Raw genomic sequence first — 23,326 nt, forward strand, 5'->3', positions numbered from 1 at the left:
GGAGTGCGCATGCGCGCACCGCGGTTGCCGTGGCGACGGCGCAGCAATTTCCCCCCTCCCTCCCGGCGCCCTTGCCTGCGGCTGATACCTGACAACGGCTCGCGGGGTTGCCGTGGCGACCGCGCACGCGGATGCTCCTCCCGGACGCGGGATGCTGGGCGCACGCCGCGGTCCCCACCTGCCACCGCGGGCCAAGGAGGCGCTGGGCCAAAGGCCTGAGCGATGGCTCGCGTCGCGGGGTCCCCACCTGGGGTCACTGCATCTCTTGGAAAGTCTCGATTAGCTCCCGTGGGCTGATGAGTCGCCAGTCTTTGCTTGTACACAGTTGCAGTTAACTGAAGTTTGGGTCCGGAGGTACTGGCCGGGGGAGGCGCGCCGGTATTTCCACCCCTGCTTGTCAGTCTAAGACTGACCATCATCGTACTCCGGCCCTGCGTGTCCTTCTGAGAGCCGTGGACACTGCTACACCACTGATGCTCAGAGCCACTTAGGGAAGCGTGCAGGGGATCCTGCAGTTCCCGGGGATTGGACCCAGGTCCCTGCATGCCAAGCCACGTGTCCCCTGCACCTCAGTCAGGTTGGTTTATGAATTACCTAGTAATTTTTTTGGATTTTTTTTTCTTTTTGGATCATACCCGGCGATGCACAGGTGTTACTCCTGACTCCTGGCGGTGCTTGCCGGACCCTATGGGATGCTGGGAATCGAACCCGGGTCAGCCGCGTGCAAGGCAAACGCTGTACTCGCTGTGCTCCCTCTCCAGCCCCAAATTACCTAGTGTTTAGCAGAGTAGCTCATATGAACCACTCGTGCAGTAAGGCAGACTGTGAAAGGGTCGTGGGTTAGTAACAGTCTTTAACTTTCTTCATGATCATATTTTCATGTAATGGAAGAAGTTAAGGTTATTACAGAGATTTGTGTGTGTGTGTGTGTGTGTGTGTGTGTGTAATAATAAAGTTATAGACAAGAAATTTCAGAGGGATAGTCCAGCGGGTAGGATGCTTGCCTTGCACTAGGCTGACCTGGTTCCATCCCTGGCATCCGATGTGGTCCCCTGAACACTGCCGGGAGTGATTCCTGAGTGCAGAGCCAAGAGGAACCCCTGAGCATCCCTGGGTGTGACCTAAACAGGAAAAAAAAAGCGAAAACCAAGTATCAAGTCACATTTTGAAAAGAGACCTTCATTGCTGACATAATCAGAGAAATACGTATGAAAACCAGTGGATTATCCTGTTTATACCCAGTCTAGCAAAATTAACATCAACAGACACCAAGCATAATGATAGACTAAAAGGAGACTTTATTACAAGTTGTTTCAAGGTATTTTTCCCATTTTAGAAATAACAGATTTATTTTGATGCTTTGTGAAGAACAGCTAACGAAAATCTGATGAAGTTCATGCTGAGAGTAGAACAGTTATCAGGAAATCAGCTGAGTATGAGGCAGACATTCCTAAAACTGTGTCCTCCACCCCCTATTCATTTTCTAGATATGCAGTGAAAAGCAGGTGGCTATGTGCTATGGAAAAATTAAGTCTAGCCAAAAAAAAAAAAATAGGGAAAACAAAGTTTTCCCCCTAATACTAAAGTGAGTCCAAGAAGTGCCAAAGTTTATCCCCTATGGAATTTATTTATTCCCTAGAGACTAAGTTGGGGTGTCTTTCCCCCAAGGTTCTCCTCAGATCCCCTCCGGCATCTCATCACTCAACTCTGGGTCACCAGCATAAGGATGGTCAGTTCTGCACAAGGCCAAGGATGCTGCCCCGTCAGCTGGCATGACCACCAGGACAACCACTAAAGTCACAGTGCGTGATGAGAGTGATGGGGGCTGGAGCGACAGCACAGCGGGGAGGGCGTTTGCCTTGCACGCGGCTGACCCGGGTTCGATCCCCAGCATCCCATAGGGTCCCCACAGCACCGCCAGGAGTGATTCCTGAGTGCAGAGCCAGGAGGAACCTCTGAGCATCACCAGGTGTGACCCAAAAAGCAATAAATAAGGAAAGAAATAAAGAAGAGTGATGAACCAGGGGCCCGGGCAATAGCACAGCAGGGAGGGCATTTGCCTGGCACGCGTCCCACCCAGGTTCAATCCCCGGCATCCCATAGGGTCCCCCAAGCACCGCCAGGAGTGATCCCTGAGTGCAGAGCCAGGAGTCAGCCCTGAGCATCGCTGGGTGGGACCCAAAAATAAATAAATAAACAAATAAGCGATGAACCAGGGGCCAGGCATTAGCACAGCGGGGAGGGCGTTTGCCTTGCACGTGGCCGATCCAGGTTCGATCCCTGGCATCCCATAGGGCAACGGCCAGGAGTGCACTCAGGGGAGTGCAAGAGCCAGGAGGAACGAACCCCTGAGCACCTCCGGGTGCGACCCAAAATGCAAAAAACTTTAAAAAAAAAGGAAATGAACCAGGGGCCCGGGCAATTGCACAGCGGGGAGGGCATTTGCCTTGCATGCTGCCGATCCGGGTTCTATATCCGGCATCCCCTAGGGCACCGCCAGGAGTGATCCCTGAGTGCAGAGCCAGGAGGAACCCCTGAGCACCTCCGGGTGCGACCCAAAATGCAAAAAACTTAAAAGAAAAAAAAAAGGAAATGCACCAGGGTCCCGGGCAATTGCACAGCAGGGAGGGCATTTGCCTTGCACGTGGCCGATCCAGGTTCGATCCCTGGCATCCCCTAGGGCACCGCCAGGAGTGATCCCTGAGTGCAGAGCCAGGAGTGACCCCTGAGCATCTCCGGGTGCGACCCAAAATGCAAAAAACTTAAAAGAAAAAAAAAGCAAAAAACAATAATAATAATTGATAATAATAATAACAATGAGATAGATCTGCACCCCGGGCCGTTTGCACGCCCGAGGGGCCCCACCCGCGGACCCCAAGTCTGCAGCCGCCCCGCCTGCAACGCCCAGAGGCCGCGCCCCAGCGAGGCGCGGGCGGGCTGGACCGGGCCCTGCAGCCGGCCGGAACCTCCCGGGCCCGCGCGGGTTCCGGCGGGGACGGTTCCGAGCGCGGACACTTCCGGCGGGGAGCGGGGCCGAGCGCGGACACTTCCGGCGGGGCCGGCGCGGGGCGGGGCGGAAGCGGCGGGCGGCGCTGGCGTGGGCGCGGGGCCCGGTGAGCGGGGCGGGGGGCTGCGGGCCGGGGGCGGGCCCGGGCGGGGGGCGCGGGGCGGGAGCCGGGCCGGGACCCCCCGGCGTTGCAGTCGCGGCCAAGGGGCCCCCGCGGGCCGGCCCAGGGGAGCGCGGGGGAGGGGAGGGAGGGAGGGGGGGGGTCCCCGGGCGGGGGTCTCCCTGCCCCCAGCCGGGCCCGGCACTTGCAAGCCGAGCTGGGGCTTGTTTTCCTTTAAAAAACAATAGAAAAGGAACAAGCAGCGGAGAAACCGGTTTTGATTTTTTTTTCTTTTTGCGCCTTCTCTTCCGGGACGCCCCCCTCCCCTCCCCCCGCTTTCTGATCCGTTGAGCCGGGGGGTCGCGGCTCCTGCCCCATCCGTCACTGGCAGCCCTGGCAGCCCCCCTGCGGGCGAGCTCCAGGTCCCCGTCTTGCAAAGGGGACACCAGTCGCGCCCCACCCCCCACCCACCAGGTGCACCTTGGATGCACCGAGCTCCCCTCCCCCCCCCCACCGTGCGACCCTTGGGTGCACCGAGCATCCCCCCCCCCCCGTGCGATCCTTGGATGCATCTAGTACCTCCCCCTGCCTCGTGCGACCCTTGGATGCACCGAGCCCCCCCCCCCCAGTGCGACCCTTGGGTGCACTTGGTACTCCTACCCTGCCCGTGCGACCCTTGCACCAAGCCCGCCCTCACCACCCCACCCCCACCCCCCGTGGGACCCTTGGATGCACCTAGTACGCCTACCCTGCCCCATGCAACCCTTGGGTGCAAGAACCCCCGTGCAACCCTTGGGTGCACCTAGTGCCCCCCCCGCGACCCTTGGATGCACCTAGTGCCCCCCCCTTGGACGCACCAAGCCCGCCCTCACCACCCCACCCCCACCCCCCATGGGACCCTTGGATGCACCTAGTACCCCTACCCTGCCCCATGCAACCCTTGGGTGCAAGAACCCCCGTGCAACCCTTGGGTGCACCTAGTGCCCCCCCCTCACCCTTGGATGCACCGAGCCCGCCCCCACCCCCTGTGGGACCCTTGGATGCACCTAGTAGCCCCCCCTCCTCCCCCTGCGACCCTTGGATGCTCGGAGCCTCTCCCCCTTCCGTGGCTGCAAGGACCCGGTGGTGGGAGCAGGTGCATCTAGAGGGGGTGCGGGCTGGCATCGTCGGGTAAGTCCCTGCTCTGCTGTCGCCCCAGGTGCGGCTCTGGAGCGTGGAGGGACCTTTTCCCGGTGCATGGAAGGGAAGCCAATGCGCAGGTAAGGCCCTGGGCAGGGTCCCGGCCTCGCTGGGGGGTCTTGACGTTGTGCAAGCGGCCAAGAGGCCACTGGCGTGTCCGCCTTAAGGAATTCTCCTTGGAGTCGCTGGTTCTGGCTTTAAAGTGACTCAGACACAGGAGAGTCACGGTAGTTTGGGAGGGTGGCGGGTCTGGGTCGGGGGTCACCGGGTCCAAACCCCACCAACTGTGCAGAGTCTGGTGCTGTGCCCTGCAGGGGTTGGGGCCACCCAGCTGCACCCAGTTTCCAGGGTGCCGGGGGGTGAGACTCGGGCTTCCTGATGGCCGGGCGGCGCTTGGTCCTTGGAACTTTCTCCTTGGAGTGAAAATGCAACGCACGTTCTTGGGGTGCAGTGCTTCTGCGTGGCTGTTAACAGTTTTCCTTTCTGTGTGGTGGTTTCTTGTGTCCTGGTCATTTACTGTACTTGGAGACTGTGTGAGTGTGTGATCATCTTCATTTCTCTGTAGAACGAAGGGGCTCTTTTGGCCGTGTGAGTATGATCGATTATTTGCAAACAGAACTCTACTGCCTGTCTGATTACGGCTTGGTTTGCTTCATTGATGTTCAATAATGCAGGTTGTTTTTTTTTTTTTTTTGGTTAACTAAAATAGCCGCATTGTAGGGAAGATTGCTTGAGAGTGAGGGAAGATATTGGCACAGTAACTTAGTCCATAGAGAAGTAGAACGGTGTGGGAACTGCAGCCAATTACGGGCCCTCTGCCTCTAGAATTTGTAACGCTATTTCACAATCTTGTTGAACAGCTCTTTGATTTTTTTTTTGTTTGTTATACGTTTATAATATACATATTTGTTATAATAGTCAGAATTGGCCCTACAACAAAAGAGTCTGGTTTTATGACTTCATTTTTAGAACTGATTTCTTTTCATTTTCTTTCTTTTTTTTTTTTTTTTTTTTTTTTGCTTTTTGGGTCACACCGGGCCATGCATACGGGTTACTCCTGGCTCTGCACTCAGGAATCACTCCTGGTGGTGCTCGGGGGACCCTATGGGATGCCAGGGATCGAACCCGGGTTGGGTTCAAACTGGCGTGCAAGGCAAACGCCCTACCCACTGAGCTATCACTCCAGCCCCTAGAACTGATTTCTTAAACTCTGATGATTTGTTATGTTTACATCAAAAATAAACAGGTCCAGGGAGGCTATTCATCCTTTCCTGATGGGGACAAGAACTTAACTCCTAGGAGCATGGATCAGAATATGTGTCTGTTCCCAAATGTTCCTCGCTTTCTTCCCAGTGTTATTTCTCTGCTGTTTCTGAATAATATTGGGAATATTGACTGGAATACTGGAAATAGATACTTGTAAAATTGTATGCTCTCCAGTTGAAAAGATGTTATGATTGTTTAAAAAAAAACCAAAAAAGATACCGTCTTAGTTTATATCCAGGGACTGTTAACCATCTAATTGCAAAAGGTCTGAAGAGATTACACTCGGCATGCTTGGTGACTTCTGCTTTTAATATGATTGCAAAAGGCATGGGTCATTCTCCTCGGCTGCCATAAACATCATAGCTTATGTAATTGCTAGAATAAGAGCTTGAAAAAAAAAAAGAATAAGAGCTTGGTAGTATTTATTTTTTTTGCTTTTTTTTTTTTTTTTTTTTTTTGCTTTTTGGGTCATATCCAGAGATTCTCAGGGGTCACTCCTGGCTCTGCACTCAGGAATCACTCACTCCTGGCGGTGCTCGGGGGACCATATGGGATGCTGGGAATCGAACCCGGGTCGGCCGCGTGCAAGGCAAACGCCCTCCCGGCTGGGCTATCGCTCCAGCCCCTTGTTCTGTTTTTGTTTTTGTTTTTTAAGGAGAGGGCAGGGTGGGGAACTTGGTGTTTATCAGTAATTTCCGCATAAAGGACTTAATCTCTCGTTTTATTACGTAACCGGCCAGTTCGAGGATCCTGGCCTTGTTCTTTGGGTCACTGCCTTGCCCAGAGCCTGGCCTGCTGTTCCCTCTGTTTTGCCTGCCCCTGCATCTCCGTTAGCTGCTGTCCTCCTGCCCTGCCCCGGCCCGGCTGGGCTGTCATTCCGGCCTCTGTGTCTGTGACGGAGGAGCAATGTCCAGACAGTGACGTCCAGTCTGTCCTTCGCTCCTGGGGGAGCAGCTTTGAATGCTCGTCCTTCCTCCCGGCAGGTGGGTGCCCTTGGGTCTCGGTGCCCGCGGTGTCTCTGCCTCCCTGGCACCGGACAGTTGCCACCTGGCTCTTTGACCCACTGGCAGTATCTGCAGACTTTTGCACCGCACAGCCCTGGCCCCCAAATCTAGGAAGAGGAAGTAGCCCGAGTGGCTGTGACAGGGGTTCGCGTGGCGGAAGCTTGGCTGCCTTCGCTTATTGAACTCCCAATATGTGCCCACGAGACAAAACTTCAGAGCTGGGGCCGGAGCGATAGCACAGCAGGTAGGACGTTTGCCTTGCATGTGGCCGACCCGAGTTCGATTCCCAGCATCCCATAGGGTCCCCCGAGCACCACCAGGAGTGATTCCTGAGTACAGAGCCAGGAATCAGCCCTGAGCATCGCTGGCTGTGATCCAAAAAGCAAAAAAAAAAAAAAGAAAGAAAAACCAAAAACCTTCAGAGCTGCAGTAGAATTGTCCATAAAGGAACAGATATCCGGGGCTGGAGTGATAGCACAGTGGAGAGGGGGTTTGCCTGGCATGCGGCCGACCCGGGTTCGATTCCTGGCGTCCCATAGGGTCCCCCAAGCACTGCCAGGAGTAATTCCTGAGTGCAGAGCCAGGAGTCAGCCCTGAGCATCGCTGGGTGTGACCCAAAAAGCAAAAAAAGAAAAAGAAAGAAAGAAAACCAAAAACCTTCAGAGCTGCAGTAGAATTGTCCATAAAGGAACAGACACCCGGGGCTGGAGTGATAGCACAGTGGAGAGGGGGTTTGCCTGGCATGTGGCCGACCCAGGTTCGATTCCCAGCATCCCATAGGGTCCCCCGAGCACTGCCAAGAGTAATTCCTGAGTGCAGAGCCAGGTGTGACCCAAACAAAAGAAGAAAAGAAAAGAAAAGAAAGAAACAGATGTCAGGCCAGTGCCCAGCTCCTGGGTTAGTGCCCTTCTGCAGAGACCCCGCAGTTGGCAGCTTTCTGGGCGCCGTGACCCGGGTGGGCTTCTGCGGGTCATCTCGTCTCACGGGCACTGCTGCCTGCGTCTCCTGCATGGGCTCATGCATCTTTGCCTTTGACCCTTATCTCGTAGGTTGGGGTCCGAGCCCCCGGAAGCAGTGCCACAGTGTTCCATTGTTCATGAGTGCCAGCGTCAGCCAGGCCCTTTGAGACGTTTAAGCCATCTGGGACGTTTCCCTGTGAGGGACAGTTGTGCCCTGCCTGACCTTGGGGCCGGTTTGGCCCAGAGGCGCCAGGCACGGAATCGACCGCCAGAGGAGTCGGATTTTAGCGCTTTAAACGCGGAACGCGGGGACGCATGTGGCCCTAGAGGTGACACTCGAGCTCGACCGTCCGAGTTTCCAGATTAAAACATGGATTCGGGAGCTGGAGCGACAGCACAGAGGGGAGGGCATTTGCCTGGCACGCGACCGACCCGGGTTCGATCCCCAGCATCCCATAGGGTCCCCCGAGCACTGCCAGGAGTGATTCCTGAGTGCAGAGCCAGGAGTCAGCCCTGAGCATTACCGGGTGGGATCCAAAAAGAAAAAAAATAATAATAATTTAAAAATGCACAGTGTCAGGAGTGCGACTGGGGGCTAGGGAACGTGCCTGACTTTCCATTTTCGGGGCCACTTCAGGACTGGGCCCCTCGACGGAGGCCTGTGGGGTAGAAGATGAGGGAGTGGGTCCGGGCTGGGAGCCCACTGGCCCCTTTCCAGGGGGGAGGGGCAGGCTGTTTGCTCAGGGAGGGGCTGGAACCGCATCCTGGCGAGCATGGCCACGGCCCGGCCCCTCCCTCCCTGCACCTCCTCGGCTCACCCAGTTCTCATGACTTTCACTGCACCCACTTCAGCAGCCACTTCCTGGGACCTGGACGGGCCGGTTCTGCCGCCACTGTGGGTGCCCAGTGGGTCCCCAGCCTGAGCTGGCAGAGAGCGGCAGCTGGCGTGGGGCGGGGACGCTCTGGTCCTGGAGAAGGCCCCCACCCTCCCCTCGTGGTTCCCGGAAGCAGGGGGCAGGGCAGTCGGTGCCCCTGTGGGCGGGTCTTCAGGACCCGTGCGGACAGACGCCCTGGACAGTCTCAGCCCTGGACAGTCTCAACCAGCCAGGCCCAGGGGACCTTGGTGCTTTTAGCTGAGTCCTACTCTTTGTTCGTTGGGGGTCAGCCCCCGCTGCAGCCTCAGGCCTGTTTCCAACCGAACATTCTAGAGACTTCTAGAGATCTCTAGAGACCCCCACCAAGGCAGCTCTCCGGGGCCCCGCCAGCTCCACTCCCTGATTCCCACATGCCTGGCCGGCTGTCTTGGGGGCACAGTGGGGGTACCCCCTCGCCTAGACAGGCCTCTGCACCCACCCTGCCTGCACCCCATCCACACTGCTCTCTCCCCCCGAAAAACAGGCCCCCGAGGTGAGCTCCTGACTCTGCCCTCGTGCCCCGGGGCTGCCCCCTCTTCCCTGGGTTCTGTGCCCACCCTTCAGAGCTCCTTCCTCCCCCACCCCCGCCATGCTCTGGGCCTCCCTTCACTCCCTGCGGGGCAGGTGTCATTATCCCCACCTCAGACACATGAACCTGAGGACTAGCGAGAGTAAGTCACTTGGATGTACCTTGGCATTAGAGAGAGTGAGTCATTGGCCCGAGATCGTACCTGCGAAATGATGGTGCAGAGGCTGGAACCTGTGGTTTGCTCGGCCAGAAACTGGGTATTAGTTCCTGAGAACTTGATGAGAAAGTTTGGAGGCGCTAGTTTAGACTGGCGGGGGGGGGGGGGGGGGGGGGGTGGGGGGAGGCACATCATTTCCTGAGAGTTTGGTCAGCGCCGGCCTCGGGCATCACTGTAGATGCAGTGACCAAGAGAATGACATTTCCCAGGCACCTGCATTCCACTTGGCATATGAAGCCAGATAGGGACTTATAAAGAGGTCGGTATGGGGCGTCCCCATGGGGGTAGTGAGAGATGCCTTTTGAGAGAAGGAGACAGAGACCCAGGCACGGATGGAGAGAAAAGGAGGTGTGAGCTTGGCACGCCCTTGGGCATAGGGGGGAGGGAGGAACCCACCAACCCACCATGCAAGCAAGAAAAGCCTGGACATGGGGCTGGAGCGATAGCACAGCAGGGAGGGCGTTTGCCTGGCACGCGGCCGACCCAGGTTCGATTCCCAGCATCCCAGAGGGTCCCCCGAGCCCCGCCAGGAGTGATTCCTGAGTGCAGAGCCAGGAGAAACCCCTGAGCATCGCCGAGTGGGACCCAAAAAGCAAAACAAACAAACAAAAAAAAAGCAGAGACGAAAAGCCTGGACGTGTCCCAGGATAGCCCAGGAAGAGCAAGACCCACCGGGAGACGGGGTGGGGGCGGTGAGCTGCCCCCTCATCCATTCAGTGCCTCCCAGGGTCAGGACTGCCCACCTCGGGGAAACTGCCAGCGAGATGGGCTCCCCCAGCTGTCACTTAGAAGCCCGCCCCTTCCCTGGCCGGGAGGTGCCCTGTCACCAAGGCGGTTTCCCTGGGGGAGGCTTCTCCACTGTGCGCCCGTGTGCAGACCTCAGTCGTGACCCCAAGTGTGGGATCATTGTAGCGGGGGACTGCATGGAGACTGATTCTCCCCCCGCTCCCAGGAGAATTTCTTGCAAGAGCCCAGCCCGAAAGGTGGTTGGTGGCCCAGAGGCAGGGTCCATGAGCCCGTCTGTCCCCTCACCCCCATGGGGTCTTACCCAAGGGCAACATAAACCACCGAGCTGCGTCTCCTGCCCTCTGTGGCCCGCTTTTCACAGAAAAGGCCAAGGAACGGGACTTAGCGTCCAGATTCCTTAAGGGAAAAGGTGGTATGAACCCAGCGATCTCGGTTTTCTTGGTTTTGTTTTTTACTTTTTTGGGTCACACCCGGTGACGCTCAGGGCTGACTCCTGGCTCTGCACTCAAGAATTACTCCTGGCGGTGCTCGGGGGACCCTATGGGATGCCGGGGGTCGAACCCGGGTCGGCCGCGTGCGAGGCAAACGCCCTCCCCGCTGTGCTGTCGCTCCGGCCCGCTGTCTCCCTTTTCAGTTCTTTAGGTGACAGTAAAGAAAGACGCCGGCGCGGTGTCAGTTCCACAGCAGGAGGCCTGGACCCGCCTGGCAGGTGCCGTGCTTGCCAGCGGTTGGTTTTTCTGGGCATCCTGGGCAGCATCAGGTGTGGGTGTCCCCAGGAGCCTGACCCGGCTCGGCTTTCGTGGGAGGCTTGAGAGTGTCGTGTCACCAGCGCTGCTTCTGCTGGAGGTTCGCACTCACCAAAACTACTTGAGAATCCAGAGTGACCGCGGCCAGAGACCCGGCGGGGGACCCCGAGTGGAGGGGACTCCGGAAGCAGACCACTGCCGGGCCCGGGAGAGCCCTGCTCCTTTGTCTTCCAGCAGTGTCGTGGGATATGGCGTCTGCTCCGCGGACAGTGCTCCCTGGGTCTCGCTCCCTGGCGGGGACTTCCAGCTCAGTCGGGTCCTGTCAGTGCTGCGGCTCTGGGGACAGCTGAGACTGCCCCAGATCTTGGGCTGACTCTGTGCTGCCCCCCCTGACCCTGGGGACACTTCCCTCCCCCCCATAACTTAACCAGCCCCCGCAGCCCCACGGGGCCCACAGAACTGTGACCCCTGACATCACCGTGAGCTCTGGGCCCACGTGGGACCACCTCATGTGACTCGATAGCGTTCTGGGGGCTCTTGTTGGGATCTGGGAACACACGGTGGCCGGGGGGTGGATTTCGTCCATGTAAACGCTGACTCGCGGGCTGGAGCAATAGCACCGCAGGGAGGGTGTTTGCCTTGCATGCGGCCGCCCCGAGTTCGATTCCCGGCATCCCATAGGGTCCCCCGAGCACCGCCAGGAGTGATTCCTGAGTGCAGAGTCAGGAGTGAGCCCTGAGCATCGCCGGGTGGAACCCCAAAAAATGCTGACTCCGTTTCCTGCGCATTCCAGTGCTCTGGCCCCTAGCCAGCCCCCGGCCTCTCCTCCGGGAGACTTCGGGCGAGTCTGTAAGGGGTCACTCCGGGGGGGGGGGGGTCTGTGCGCGTCTGTCTGGGTCACGCTCAGGACGCCTGTCCCCCAACCCCACTCTCTCCCTCCTGCCGGCAGGTGTGCCAGCATCCGACCCGGAGAGACAGCCATGGACGTGACCAGCCGCTGCACCCTGGGCGACCCCAACAAGCTGCCCGAGGGGGTCCCGCAGCCCGCCCGCATGCCCTACATCTCCGACAAGCACCCGCGGCAGACCCTGGAGGTGATCAACCTCTTGCGCAAGCACCGGGAGCTGTGCGACGTGGTGCTGGTGGTGGGCGCCCGCAAGATCTACGCCCACCGCGTCATCCTGTCGGCCTGCAGCCCCTACTTCCGGGCCATGTTCACGGGCGAGCTGGCCGAGAGCCGCCAGACGGAGGTGGTCATCCGCGACATCGACGAGCGGGCCATGGAGCTGCTCATCGACTTCGCCTACACGTCGCAGATCACCGTGGAGGAGGGCAACGTGCAGACGCTGCTGCCGGCCGCCTGCCTGCTGCAGCTGGCCGAGATCCAGGAGGCCTGCTGCGAGTTCCTCAAGCGCCAGCTCGACCCCTCCAACTGCCTGGGCATCCGCGCCTTCGCCGACACCCACTCCTGTCACGAGCTGCTGCGGGTCGCCGACAAGTTCACGCAGCACAAGTTCCAGGAGGTGCGCCGGGGCCCCCGCCGCTCCGACGCCTGAGCCTGGTTCTGGCTCTCATTCATTCATTCATTGATTGATTTGTAACGGTATCAAGTAGTTCCCGATACTTGATGACGTTCGATGCTCCAACACCAATCCCACCACCGTGATTTTCCCATTTATTTGTTTATTTATTTTGCTTTTTGGGTCCCACCCGGCGATGCTCAGGGCTGACTCCCGGCTCTGCACTCAGGGATCACTCCTGGCGGTGCTCGGGGGACCCCTATGGGATGCCGGGGATCGAACCCAGGTCGGCTGCGTGCAAGGCAAACGCCCTCCCCGCTGTGCTATAGTTCCAGCCTCAGCCTTATTTTTTTTTTCCCTTTTTGGGTCACACCCAGAGATGCTCAGGGGTTCCTCCTGGCTCTCCACTCAGGAATCACTCCTGGCAGTGCTCGGGGGACCCTGTGGGATGCCGGGAATTGAACCCAGGTCGGCCGTGTGCCAGGCAAACGCCCTACCCGCTGTGCTATAGTTCCAGCCTCAGCCTTTTTTTTTTTTTTCTTCCTGGCAATGCTCAGGGGTTTCTCCTGGCTCTGCGCTCAGGAATTACTCTTGGCAGTGCCCGGAGGACTCTATGGGATGCCGGGGACCGAACCCAGGTTGGCCGTATGCAAGGCGGAATGTCCTTCCTGCTGGACCATCGCTCCGGCCCGCCACCACCATATCTCGGACGTTTCCATCCCGAACCCAAATCCCTGCCCCAAAGCAGAGCCGAAATAAGATATTTTATATTGTTTGTTATGAAAAAAAAACGCTGAAAATGCTACCCAAAAAAGTATCCTTAGAGGAAAGAGTGTGGATATTGTTGTATTTCAACTAGGGGCCATTAAGCCGTTCTATAAGAGATCACTAACATGTTCTACATGTTTTGTTTTGTTTTTTACTTTTTGGGTCACACCCGGCAATGCTCAGGGGTTTACTCCTGGCTCTGCACTCAGAAATCACTCCTGGCGGTGCTCGGGGGGACCATACGGGATGCCGGGGCTTGAACCTGGGTCGCCTGGGTCGGCCTCATGCAAGGCAAACGCCCTCCCTGCTGTGCTATCGCTCCAGCCAAAGGAAGAAATGAAGTTTGAGGATCTCAGTGGGCTGGTGAGCAGGAAGGCTGGTTTTCCTTCTCCCCTGGTCCAGGTGATGGAGAGTGAGGAGTTCATGTTGCTCCCGGCCAATCAGCTCATCGACATAATATCCAGCGACGAGCTCAACGTCCGTAGCGAGGAGCAGGTGTTCAACGCCGTGATGGCCTGGGTCAAGTACAGCATCCAGGAGCGGCGCCCTCAGCTCCCCCAGGTAGGCGGGGTGGTGACCCCCGGTCTGCCTCCCTCAGCCCGGAAGAAAGTGCCCGTCGGGAGAGATGCCAGCACGCGCTTCCAAACTTCGCCATCCCGACGTGCCATCTGCCCGCCCCCGCTTCCTTTTTATTCTGCATCAGCACCAGGTTTGGACCCAAAGCACACGAGTCAGAACCTAGGAGCAGAAACAGCAAAGGAGAGCGAAAGCACGGCTGTTCCGCTTCCCATCGCTCCGGCTGCGAAATGCCAAATCACAAACGGGCGATTGGGGGCACCGGTGGTCACTGCAGGGAATGTTTGCAGCCCATGTCACTGTGACCATTAGGGTCTCGCATGTGAGCACTTACAGACGCGGCTTGCTTGCTCGGAGGCTGACCTGTTCTCTCCAGTTATGGGAACGTGCTTCCGTTTTCCTTTGTTTTCTGTTTGTTTGCTTGCTTTTTGGGTCACACCCAGCAATGCTCAGGGGTTCCTCCCGGCTCTGCACTCAGGAATCATTCTTGGCGGTGCTCGGGGGACCACAAGGGGTGCCAGGGATCAAACCCGGGTCGGCCGTGTGCAAGGCAGACGCCCTCCCCACAATACTGTCGCTCCAGCCCCTTTCCTTTGGTTTTTAATTGTAATTAGTTAGTTTACAGCTAGAACACTTTGATTTATTAATTTTTTAAAAACCTTTATCTACAAAAAAATACTATTTTTATTTTAGTAACCGTTATTTGAGATTTTTTTTTTAATGGAATCACCGTGAGAACAGTTACAAAGCTTTCATGTTTGAGTCTCAGTCATACATAAAATGATCAAACACCCATCCCTCCACCAGTGCACTTTTTCACCACCAAAAACCCCAGTATATGCCCCGCTTCCCGACCCTACCCCTCCTGTGTGGCAGAAACTTTCCACATGACTCTCTCTCTCTACTTTGATGACATTCAGTATTTCTACTCCAGTCCCACCATTATTATTCGGAATTTTCCCCCAACACTCAGACCTGCTGAAAAGGCAACGTTAGACAATTTGCTTTGTGTTGCTGGCTATGGGTAGCATCTCACGGCCATGTAGTTTGGGAATTCTGTTATTATATTCGTCGATTGCCTCAAGCAGGCCCCAGTAACGTCTCTTCGTCCTAGCCCTGAGATTTTTTTTTTTTACAAAGTGCCATATTCAAGGCTCTTTCAGAGTTGGGAGAATGAGACCCTTCGTTGTTACTGGTATTTGGCATATTGGGGACGCCACGGGGAGTTTGCCAGACGCTGCCGTCTGGGAATTCTGGGAATTCTGAAATTTTAATAATTAGGGTCTGGAGAGATCTCTACCCAGAACCACTCGGTTCAAAGGTTCCAAGATTCATTTGTGTGTCTCTGGGGTGATGGCTATTAAGGAGCTTGATGGGTCGCTGGGGGCCGTTTCTAGGCGGCATCTCAGGGTCCTTTTTGGGGCCGGGGAGGAGGAGGACCAGCTCCTCCCCAATCCTGTGAAGCCCAACGTGTGACGTCACTGCTGGCCCGTACCTGGGTTTTCCATTGAGTTCTGGAAGATGGCAGCCACTGAGCTTCCCGGGGCACCAGCGGAGGGACGGAACCGGCTCCTGTCTGGAGTGGCCCGGAGAAGGTGGCCTATTGCAAAATCCAGAGGCATTTCTGCCAAGCGCCGCTGGGTTCCGGGATTTGTTGGTGTGTCTCTCACAGCTAGAACTCCTTTAATTGAGTTTTGGGTTTTTTTTTTTTTTGGCCACACCCAGCGGTGCTCAGGGCTTGCTCCTAACGCTGTGCTCGGGGATCTCTCCTGGCAGGGCTCGGGGGAGCCCTTGGGGTGCCAGGGACCACACCCGGGTCAGCCGCCCGCCGCACTGTCACCCTGGCCCCTGGCTGTGGGTTTCATCGTGTCCGGATGCCATCAGTAATGTTGTTAATTCAGCCAGGGCGCCCCCGAGAGCTGGGTTCTGTGTCCGCGGCAGAGAGACCCGCCTTGACGCACCTGCTCCCTTCCAGGTGCTCCAGCACGTGCGTCTGCCTCTGCTGAGCCCCAAGTTCCTGGTGGGCACTGTGGGCTCCGACCCCCTCATCAAGAGCGACGAGGAGTGCAGGTATGGCCGGCCCCGGCGTTCCCCGGCCTTCCCCTCCCCCACTCCACGGCTTCCGGCCACTGTGTCCGTCAGGACCGAGGCTGCTCCGGATCCAGCAGGGTCTTGTTGGGGGCTGGGCTCGAGGGGAGGCGGAGGAGGAAGAGGGGATGGACGTCCAGTTGGGGGTGGGCAGTCCCACTTGCTTCGGAAGTGGAAGGACAACCACACCCCTGTAGCTGCCTCACCTCGGATGAACCCTGAACCCGGGTCCTCTTTCTTCCTGCTGTTTCTTCCTTTGTTTGGTGATTAGTTTGGTTGGGGGCTTTCAGATAAACTTGGAAAGAGAGAGCAAAAGCATCTCTTAAAAAAATGAATTGTGGATGGATAGCACAGCGGGGAGGGCGTTGGCCTTGTACGCGGCCGACCTGGGTTCGATTCCCAGCATCCCCATAGGGTCCCCTGAGCACCACCAGGAGTGATTCCTGAGTGCATGAGCCAGGAGGAACCCCTGAGCATCGCCGGGTATGACTTAAAAAGAAAAAAAAATGTTGGGTCAGGCCTGGGCCTCATTCTGCAGGAATGGGTTACTCTTCTTTTTTTTTTTTTTTTTTTTTTTTTTTTTTTTGCTTTTTGCTTTTTTGGGTCACACCCAGCGATGCTCAGGGGTTATTCCTGGCTTTGCACTCAGGAATTACTCCTGGAGGTGCTCAGGGGACCATATGGGATGCCGGGGATCGAACCCGGGTCGGCCGCATGCAAGGCAAATGCCCTACCCACTGTACTATCGCTCCGGCCGCTAGGAATCAGTTACTCTTTATAACAGAAAGTAGATGATCATTGAGCAGACATGTTCAGAGGGATGAAGGAACACACTGAATTTGCTTGAAGACTCTAAACTATCCACAGAACGTAAGTGAATCAAACAGATCGTTTGCATTAGGATACTGTATTACCAAGAATACTTACCAGAGACTTCTCATGCTGTACCCATTTAGAAGACAAAAACTTTCCCACCCTCAAAAATAAATAAATAAAGAGGGGTGGGAGCAGAGGGGTGCCAGGAGTGATTCCTGAGTGCAGAGCCAGGAGGAACCCCTGAGCATCACCGGGTGTGACCCAAAAAGCAAAAAAAAAAATGCAGTACCCATGCAGTACCAGGTTAGTGTTCAACAACAAAAAAAAATGCAGTACCCATGCAGTACCAGGTTAGTGTTCAACAACAAAAAAAAATGCAGTACCCATGCAGTACCAGGTTAGTGTTCAACAACAAAAAAAAATGCAGTACCCATGCAGTACCAGGTTAGTGTTCAACAACAAAAAAAAATGCAGTACCCATGCAGTACCAGGTTAGTGTTCAACAACAAAAAAAAATGCAGTTCCCATGCAGCAGTACCAGGTTAGTGTTCAAAAACGGGACACGACTCCGAGTCTGACGGGGAACCTGCACTGTGACTCGTGCGGGGACCGTGTCCTTTTCAGTGATGGTGGGGGCAGAGTTTGCGCCGAGAGGGGAGGTAGTGATGGGCCGGGTTGGTCCCGGGATCCTCAGCCTTTCCCGGGATTCGATCTGGTGTGGCACCGTGGCCCTCTGGAGTCAAGGCTTGGGTTTCCTCCCGCAGAGACTTGGTCGACGAGGCCAAGAACTATCTCCTGTTGCCACAAGAACGACCGCTGATGCAGGGGCCCCGGACACGGCCGAGGAAGCCCATCCGCTGCGGGGAAGTTCTCTTCGCAGGTGCGGCTCTCCCCTGGGGTTCTCCCCCACACGGTCGCGGGGACCCCGCACACGCTTCCCACGCATCTGCACGCCACAGATGGGGGATTGTCTGCTTGGGCTGAGCGGGAGGCCAGGCCCGGCTTAGCACCCGGGGCATCCGTTGCCCAGCTTCCTGGACACCCTGCATGTCCAGGAAGGGTGGCCTCTTGCTCTGGGCACCCCCTTCTCCCCGTGTCTTCCACACTGGGTGGGTGTCCCCAGAAGCCCTGAGGGTGCCCGAGGGAGTCCCCCGGGGGCCGGCCATTTGGGGGGCCTTCCCGCCCTCCTGCTGCTGGCCCTGGCGGGTGATGGGGTCCAGCCTCCATTCCAGCCTCTGCTCCAGCCTCTCTGCCTCCACCGAGTGAACTGCAGGCCCAACTGCGGCCTTGGCTGCCCCTAGGGATACCCAAGCGCTCGGCCCCCGTCCCCACCTTCGCGGGAGGCCCACAGGCCCCGGCTCACACCAACTTCCTCTCCCCTCCTCTCTGCCCCCACCCCGGCTCTCCCCAGTCGGAGGCTGGTGCAGCGGCGACGCCATCTCCAGCGTGGAGCGGTACGACCCGCAGACCAACGAGTGGCGCATGGTGGCGTCCATGAGCAAGAGGCGCTGCGGCGTGGGCGTCAGCGTGCTGGACGACCTGCTGTATGCCGTGGGCGGCCACGACGGCTCCTCCTACCTCAACAGCGTGGAGAGGTGAGGCGGGTAGGCAGGGCCCGGGAACTGCATGGGAGAATGAGTCCAGTGAACATCACGTGCCCTGCAGTTGCCGGGGACGCGGAGAACCCGGCTGAGGGAGAAAAATGACGCGCTGGCACCATGGGGAGGGCGCTGGCCTTGCCTTTGGGCAGCCCAGGCTGGACCCCCCTGTGTCCCACCCCCCCCACCCCACCCCACCCCCGAGCACGCCAGGAGTGATCCCTGAGTACAGAGCCAGGAGTAACCCCTGAGCATCGCCAGGTCGGACCCAAAAAGCAAAAAATACAAAACAAAAAGGAAAAAAGTGAGTGTGTTGCTTTTATCTGCTCTGAAGAACATCACTGCAGGCCTTGGAGGATTGACACAGCCCAGATGGGAGACATCAGGGCCGGGACTCAGGGAACTTCCGGTGCTCTCGCACATTCTCGGAAGTGTCCGTGAGGGAAACATACTCCCGGCCCCGGTCACAGCTTCGTGGGGGAAACTCCAGCGGGACGGTGCAGCCTTTGGGGGTGGGGGGGATTGTCTACACCGGCAGCTGCCACCGTGGCAGTGAACAAGCCGCTCTTCTCTGTCCTTGGTAGGTACGACCCCAAAACCAACCAGTGGAGCAGTGACGTGGCCCCCACGAGTACCTGCAGGACCAGCGTGGGTGTGGCGGTGCTGGGGGGCTTTCTGTACGCCGTGGGGGGCCAGGACGGCGTGTCTTGTCTCAACATTGTGGAGAGGTGAGTTTTGCTGCTTTTTTTTTTTTTTTAAGGATTCAGAAGCGTTTTTGGAAAGAAATCAGCTGGGGCATTTGGGGCTCCCCAGCTTCCTTCCAGAAGAAAGTTCTCAGTGGCAGGGGCGGAGCGATAGCACAGCGGGGAGGGCGTTGGCCTGGCACGCGGCCGACCCGGGTTCGATTCCCGGCATCCCATAGGGTCCCCCGAGCACTGCCAGGAGTGATTCCTGAGTACAGAGCCAGGAGGGACCCCTGAGCATCGCCGGGTGGGACCCAAAAAAGGAAAAGGAAGGAAGGAAGGAAACGAAGGGAGGGAGGGAAGGAAGGAAACGAAGGGAGGGAGGGAAGGAAGGAAACGAAGGGAGGGAGGGAAGGAAGGAAACGAAGGGAGAGAGGGAACAAGGAAGGAGAAGCCGCCCCTCCCCCCTGTGCCCGGGCTCCCCCTCACCCCCGGAGGAACCTGATGGGCAGCTGGCCATCAGCTCCTGTCACCCTCCTGGTCCCCAAGGGGCAGTTCCGGAGCTCCCAGAGCTCGTCTCTGGCGTCCCTGCAAAGTTGGGCCTGTGTCTGTGCTCCCTGCGCCTCTGGTCGCTCCCGGTGACTTGGGCCGAGGCCACCCTGGGTCACTTGCGCTCCCAGGGACAGCCCCGAGGGACGCTCGGCTGCCCCCAGCCGCTCACAGACGCCGGGCGCCCTTTCCAGATGGGCAGAACCTGCAGTGGGCGGGGGGGGGGGCCCCGAGGCCAGGGGGAGTCTTGCCCGCGCCTGCCCGACACCCGGCCTCTGGCTCCTGTCGCCGCAGGTATGACCCCAAGGAGAACAAGTGGACCCGTGTGGCCTCCATGAGCACCCGGAGGCTCGGCGTGGCCGTGGCCGTGCTGGGGGGCTTCCTGTACGCCGTGGGCGGCTCTGACGGCACATCTCCCCTGAACACAGGTCAGTCCCCTCAGGAGAGCCCCCGCCCCCGGCTGGGCTATATGCAGCAAGAGGACTAGTGGTGGATTATGGCCCCCGGATTCCTGGTCACTTCACAAATCAGAAACGCTTCCTCCTGGGGCCGGAGCAATAGCACAGCGGGGAGGGCGTTGGCCTTGCACGCAGCCGACCCGGGTTCGATTCCCAGCATCCCATATGGTCCCCTGAGCACCGCCAGGGGTAATTCCTGAGCACAGAGCCAGGAGTAACCCCTGTGCATCGCCGGGTGTGACCCAAAAAGCAAAAAAAAAAAAGAAACGCTTCCTCCTGGCCCGGGAGGGACATAGCGTCCACACCCTCAGCCGCCTTAGAGGAGGGTCATGTGAGCCGGGTCCATGCCACGGTGCGGGGGACGGGGGAGGTGGGGGGCGGGATGGAGGCAGCCCCCAGGCCACCATCTGGGTCCCTCCCTGGGTCCCTGACACCATCCACCAGCGCTGGGGCCGGGTCCCATCTGCTGGACGGTCGTGGCGCGTGCGGGTCCTTCTGGGTGGGTGTGGTCACCGGCCGTGTCCCTGTGTGTGTCCCCCCCCAGTGGAGCGCTACAGCCCCCAGGAAAACAGGTGGCATACCATCGCCCCCATGGGCACCCGCCGCAAGCACCTGGGCTGCGCCGTGTACCAGGACATGATCTACGCCGTGGGCGGGCGGGACGACACCACGGAACTGAGCAGTGCCGAGAGGTACAACCCCCGGACCAACCAGTGGGCCCCGGTGGTGGCCATGACGTCACGGCGCAGCGGGGTAAGTGCCCGGGGCCACGCCCGGGAGGGGGGCGGCCCCCGAGGCTGGTGGCCCAGGGGACCTGCCCAGCTAGCCAGGGGTGAGCGCGAACTCCTTCCAGGTCAGCTGCTTCTCTGGAAGCTTCTGCTGCTCTTACCTGACACGCCTGTCCCCACCAACTGGTTTGCGGGGGCCGGTCAGGCTTCCCCGGACCCCGTGGAGGGCCTGTGCCTTCCTGAGGCTCCCGGGGTGGGATCCAGAACCTTCCACTTGGCCTGACTCGGTGAAACGCTGCCCCGGCCATGGAGCCGGTCAGAGCTGTCGAAGCGAGGGGGTGCGTGGACATCGCCCAACCCCCTGCTGGCGCCCGTTCGTCGTTGGCCCCTACAGGGTAAACCCAGGGTGGGGAGGCCTGCGGGGCCGGGTGGCCGCATGGTCAGCGCCCGGGTGTGGCCTGCAGGTCGGCCTGGCCGTGGTGAACGGCCAGCTCATGGCCGTCGGGGGCTTTGACGGGACAACGTACTTGAAGACCATTGAAGTTTTCGACCCTGACGCCAACACGTGGAGGTAAGCCACGGGCCAGCCTGGACTGGGGGCGCGGGTAGCCGGCGAGGGGTCACTGGCGGGGATGCAGCCTCTGCTCGTCTCTGCACGCTGCTCCCGAGGGCCTTGGAGCTGGCAGAGATTCCTTATACCTGTGCAGTTTCCTCTTTGGGGATGGGGAGAATGCAGTTATTTAGCCCTGGGGGAAATTAAGCTGCTTTTCATTTCCTTGCTCGCCGTTTTTTTCTTTATTGGGAGGAGGGGTCCATCAGGTGTGAGCCGTGCTGGGGGCTGAACGGGGACCTACGGCAGGAACCTGGTCCCCCCAGGGCAGGGTCAGCCTTAGAAAGTGACCAGGAAGGTCCGCTGAGCCCCGACCCAAGGGGTGGTTTGCCTGCTCGAACCCTGCACACACAGGGCTCGGCCTTGGTTGTAGACAGGCCGGGGGTGCCGGCGATGCTCAGGGGTTCCTCCTGGCTCTGCACTCAGGAATCACTCCTGGCGGTGCTCGGGGGACCCTATGGGATGCCGGGGATCGAACCCAGGTCGGCTGCGTGCGAGGCCAACGCCCTCCTCGTGCTATAGCTCCAGCCCCAACGTTTGCTGTCTTAACAGCTGAATGTAGGGGCTGCGGCCCGGGACCCACTGGCGTGTGGTCTGGGGTGGCACTGGGTCCCGGGAGACGTCGACGCTGAGCGCGCTCCCTTCCGCAGGCTGTACGGCGGAATGAACTACCGCCGGCTGGGAGGCGGCGTCGGCGTCATCAAGATGACACACTGCGAGTCGCACATCTGGTGAACCAGCGAGCGCCAGCGTGTCCGCCCCGCGCGGGGCCCCTGGACTCTGCCCTCGCGACCGAGCACGTGCCGCGGGAGAACATTCGGACCCATCACCCCCGTCGCGGTGCCTGGGCGGGCGGACGGACGGACAGACAGACGTGGAGGGCAACGGGAGCCCGTCGCCTGCTCCGGCCGCCTGGGCACGCGCGATCCCAGTTCCGTGCAGAAGAGTATTTATTTTCGGTTTTTAATTTATCACGTTTTGTTTTGCGGGGTTTGGGGTGTTCGGTTTTTGGACTTCAGCCTTCTGCCCACCAAGAAAAAAGAAGGAAAGGAAAAAACAAAGGAGTCAAACTTTTATTTTGAGTTACAGCTGAAGTCGGCAAAGACCGACCAGGGCAGGGGACGGTCCAGTTGTGACACTCATGTGCTTTCTTCTCTGTCCCCTCCACGACCGGGCAGGGCGGAGTCGGGGCCCGGCCCGCGTCCAGGCCGCCAGGACACCAGGAGACTTGAAAATTCCAAAGAAAAGAATAAAACCAGACACGAGGAGGCAGCTGGTCTTTAATAGCCCAACGCAGGGAAGTCAAGTCACAGACCAGGACCCGGGTGCCCGGGGCCCTCGGCGGACACCCCTGTTTTGTTTTCCTTCCTTGCCGGCCTCCTGCCCCCTCGGAGTCCTCCGCGAAGTGACCAGCTCGCAAGTGGCCGCTCGCCTCAGTCACCGGCCCGTTCTTAAGGCTGTCATGTGCCCCCCAGCCGTGGGCCACCGTGCATGGACACAGAGGTGACCAGAGCGACACCCCACTGAGGAGCGGCCAGAGGAGAGACGGTCCACCTGGGCCACAGGGACAGGGCAGCCCACGGTGCCAGGGCCACCGGCATCCTGGTTCCAGTTCACAGATTGCACTTTTCTGCCAAAACATTAAAAACTTTGAGGAAATTAACTTCAGTGGTTAAAGTTCTTTTCTTTTTTTTTTTTTAATTTTGGGGGTCACTGTGTTCCTAGACGAATTTTTATTTGCAGTATATTTTGCAAGGATGTCTTTGACTCAGTGAGGGCTGGAGAGAATCACACAGCCGTGAGGGCACTTGCCTGGTACGCGGCCGACCCCGTTTCAGTCCTCGGCATCCTGTATTGTTCCACCAGGAGTAATTCCTGAGCACCGCCAGGTGTGACCCAAACTAAAAGGAAAAAGAGAAAAAAAAAAATGCCTTTGAGTAAGACTTTAACCACAGTCAAAAGTAAGAATCTTTCTCACCCCGCTACAGAAATGTTTTATGAGCAACTTTTGTGTTTACATTAACGGTCATTCGCACCTTCACAAGGAAAAGAAAACAAGTATTTGGTAAGAATTGTTTACATGTACCATTTATGCTTTTTTCTAGCATGTATAACTTTTTTAAATAAAGGTAGTATTTACCATTAAAAAAAAAAACTTTGGTTAATGCGTTTTAATGCCTGTAAAAGAAGATGCTTGAGGCTTGTGACTGCACTGACGGTGGATCGAGGCTTGTGACTGCACTGACAGTGGATCGAGGCTTGTG

General features: G+C 58.0%; 1 protein-coding gene across 1 annotated transcript; it reads left to right on the forward strand.

Annotated features, from left to right (window-relative positions):
• The first annotated feature begins 3,089 nt into the window (after nt 1-3,089).
• KLHL20 (kelch like family member 20) lies at nt 3,090-21,849 on the forward strand. The gene is made up of 12 exons (XM_056107380.1): nt 3,090-3,109; nt 4,301-4,366; nt 11,618-12,191; nt 13,359-13,517; nt 15,508-15,602; nt 17,201-17,316; nt 17,848-18,031; nt 18,619-18,762; nt 19,561-19,694; nt 20,269-20,477; nt 20,917-21,023; nt 21,713-21,849. Exons 2-12 carry the CDS (start codon nt 4,344-4,346, stop codon nt 21,795-21,797), a joined length of 1,830 nt encoding a protein of 609 aa, XP_055963355.1. The 5' UTR covers nt 3,090-3,109; nt 4,301-4,343; the 3' UTR covers nt 21,798-21,849.
• Nucleotides 21,850-23,326: the final 1,477 nt, after the last annotated feature.

This window comes from Sorex fumeus, unplaced genomic scaffold (assembly GCF_029834395.1).
Source record: "Sorex fumeus unplaced genomic scaffold, SorFum_2.1 ptg000164l, whole genome shotgun sequence".
Lineage (NCBI taxonomy): Eukaryota > Metazoa > Chordata > Mammalia > Eulipotyphla > Soricidae > Sorex > Sorex fumeus.

Bases quoted from the DNA above. Each gene is read 5' to 3' on its own strand.
- KLHL20 (XM_056107380.1), top strand. From the start codon at position 4,344: ATGGAAGGGAAGCCAATGCGCAG. The intron at 15,603-17,200 runs GTATGGCCGGCC...TTCCTCCCGCAG, and splicing joins AAGAGCGACGAGGAGTGCAG to AGACTTGGTCGACGAGGCCA. The intron at 18,763-19,560 runs GTGAGTTTTGCT...CTGTCGCCGCAG, and splicing joins TGTCTCAACATTGTGGAGAG to GTATGACCCCAAGGAGAACA.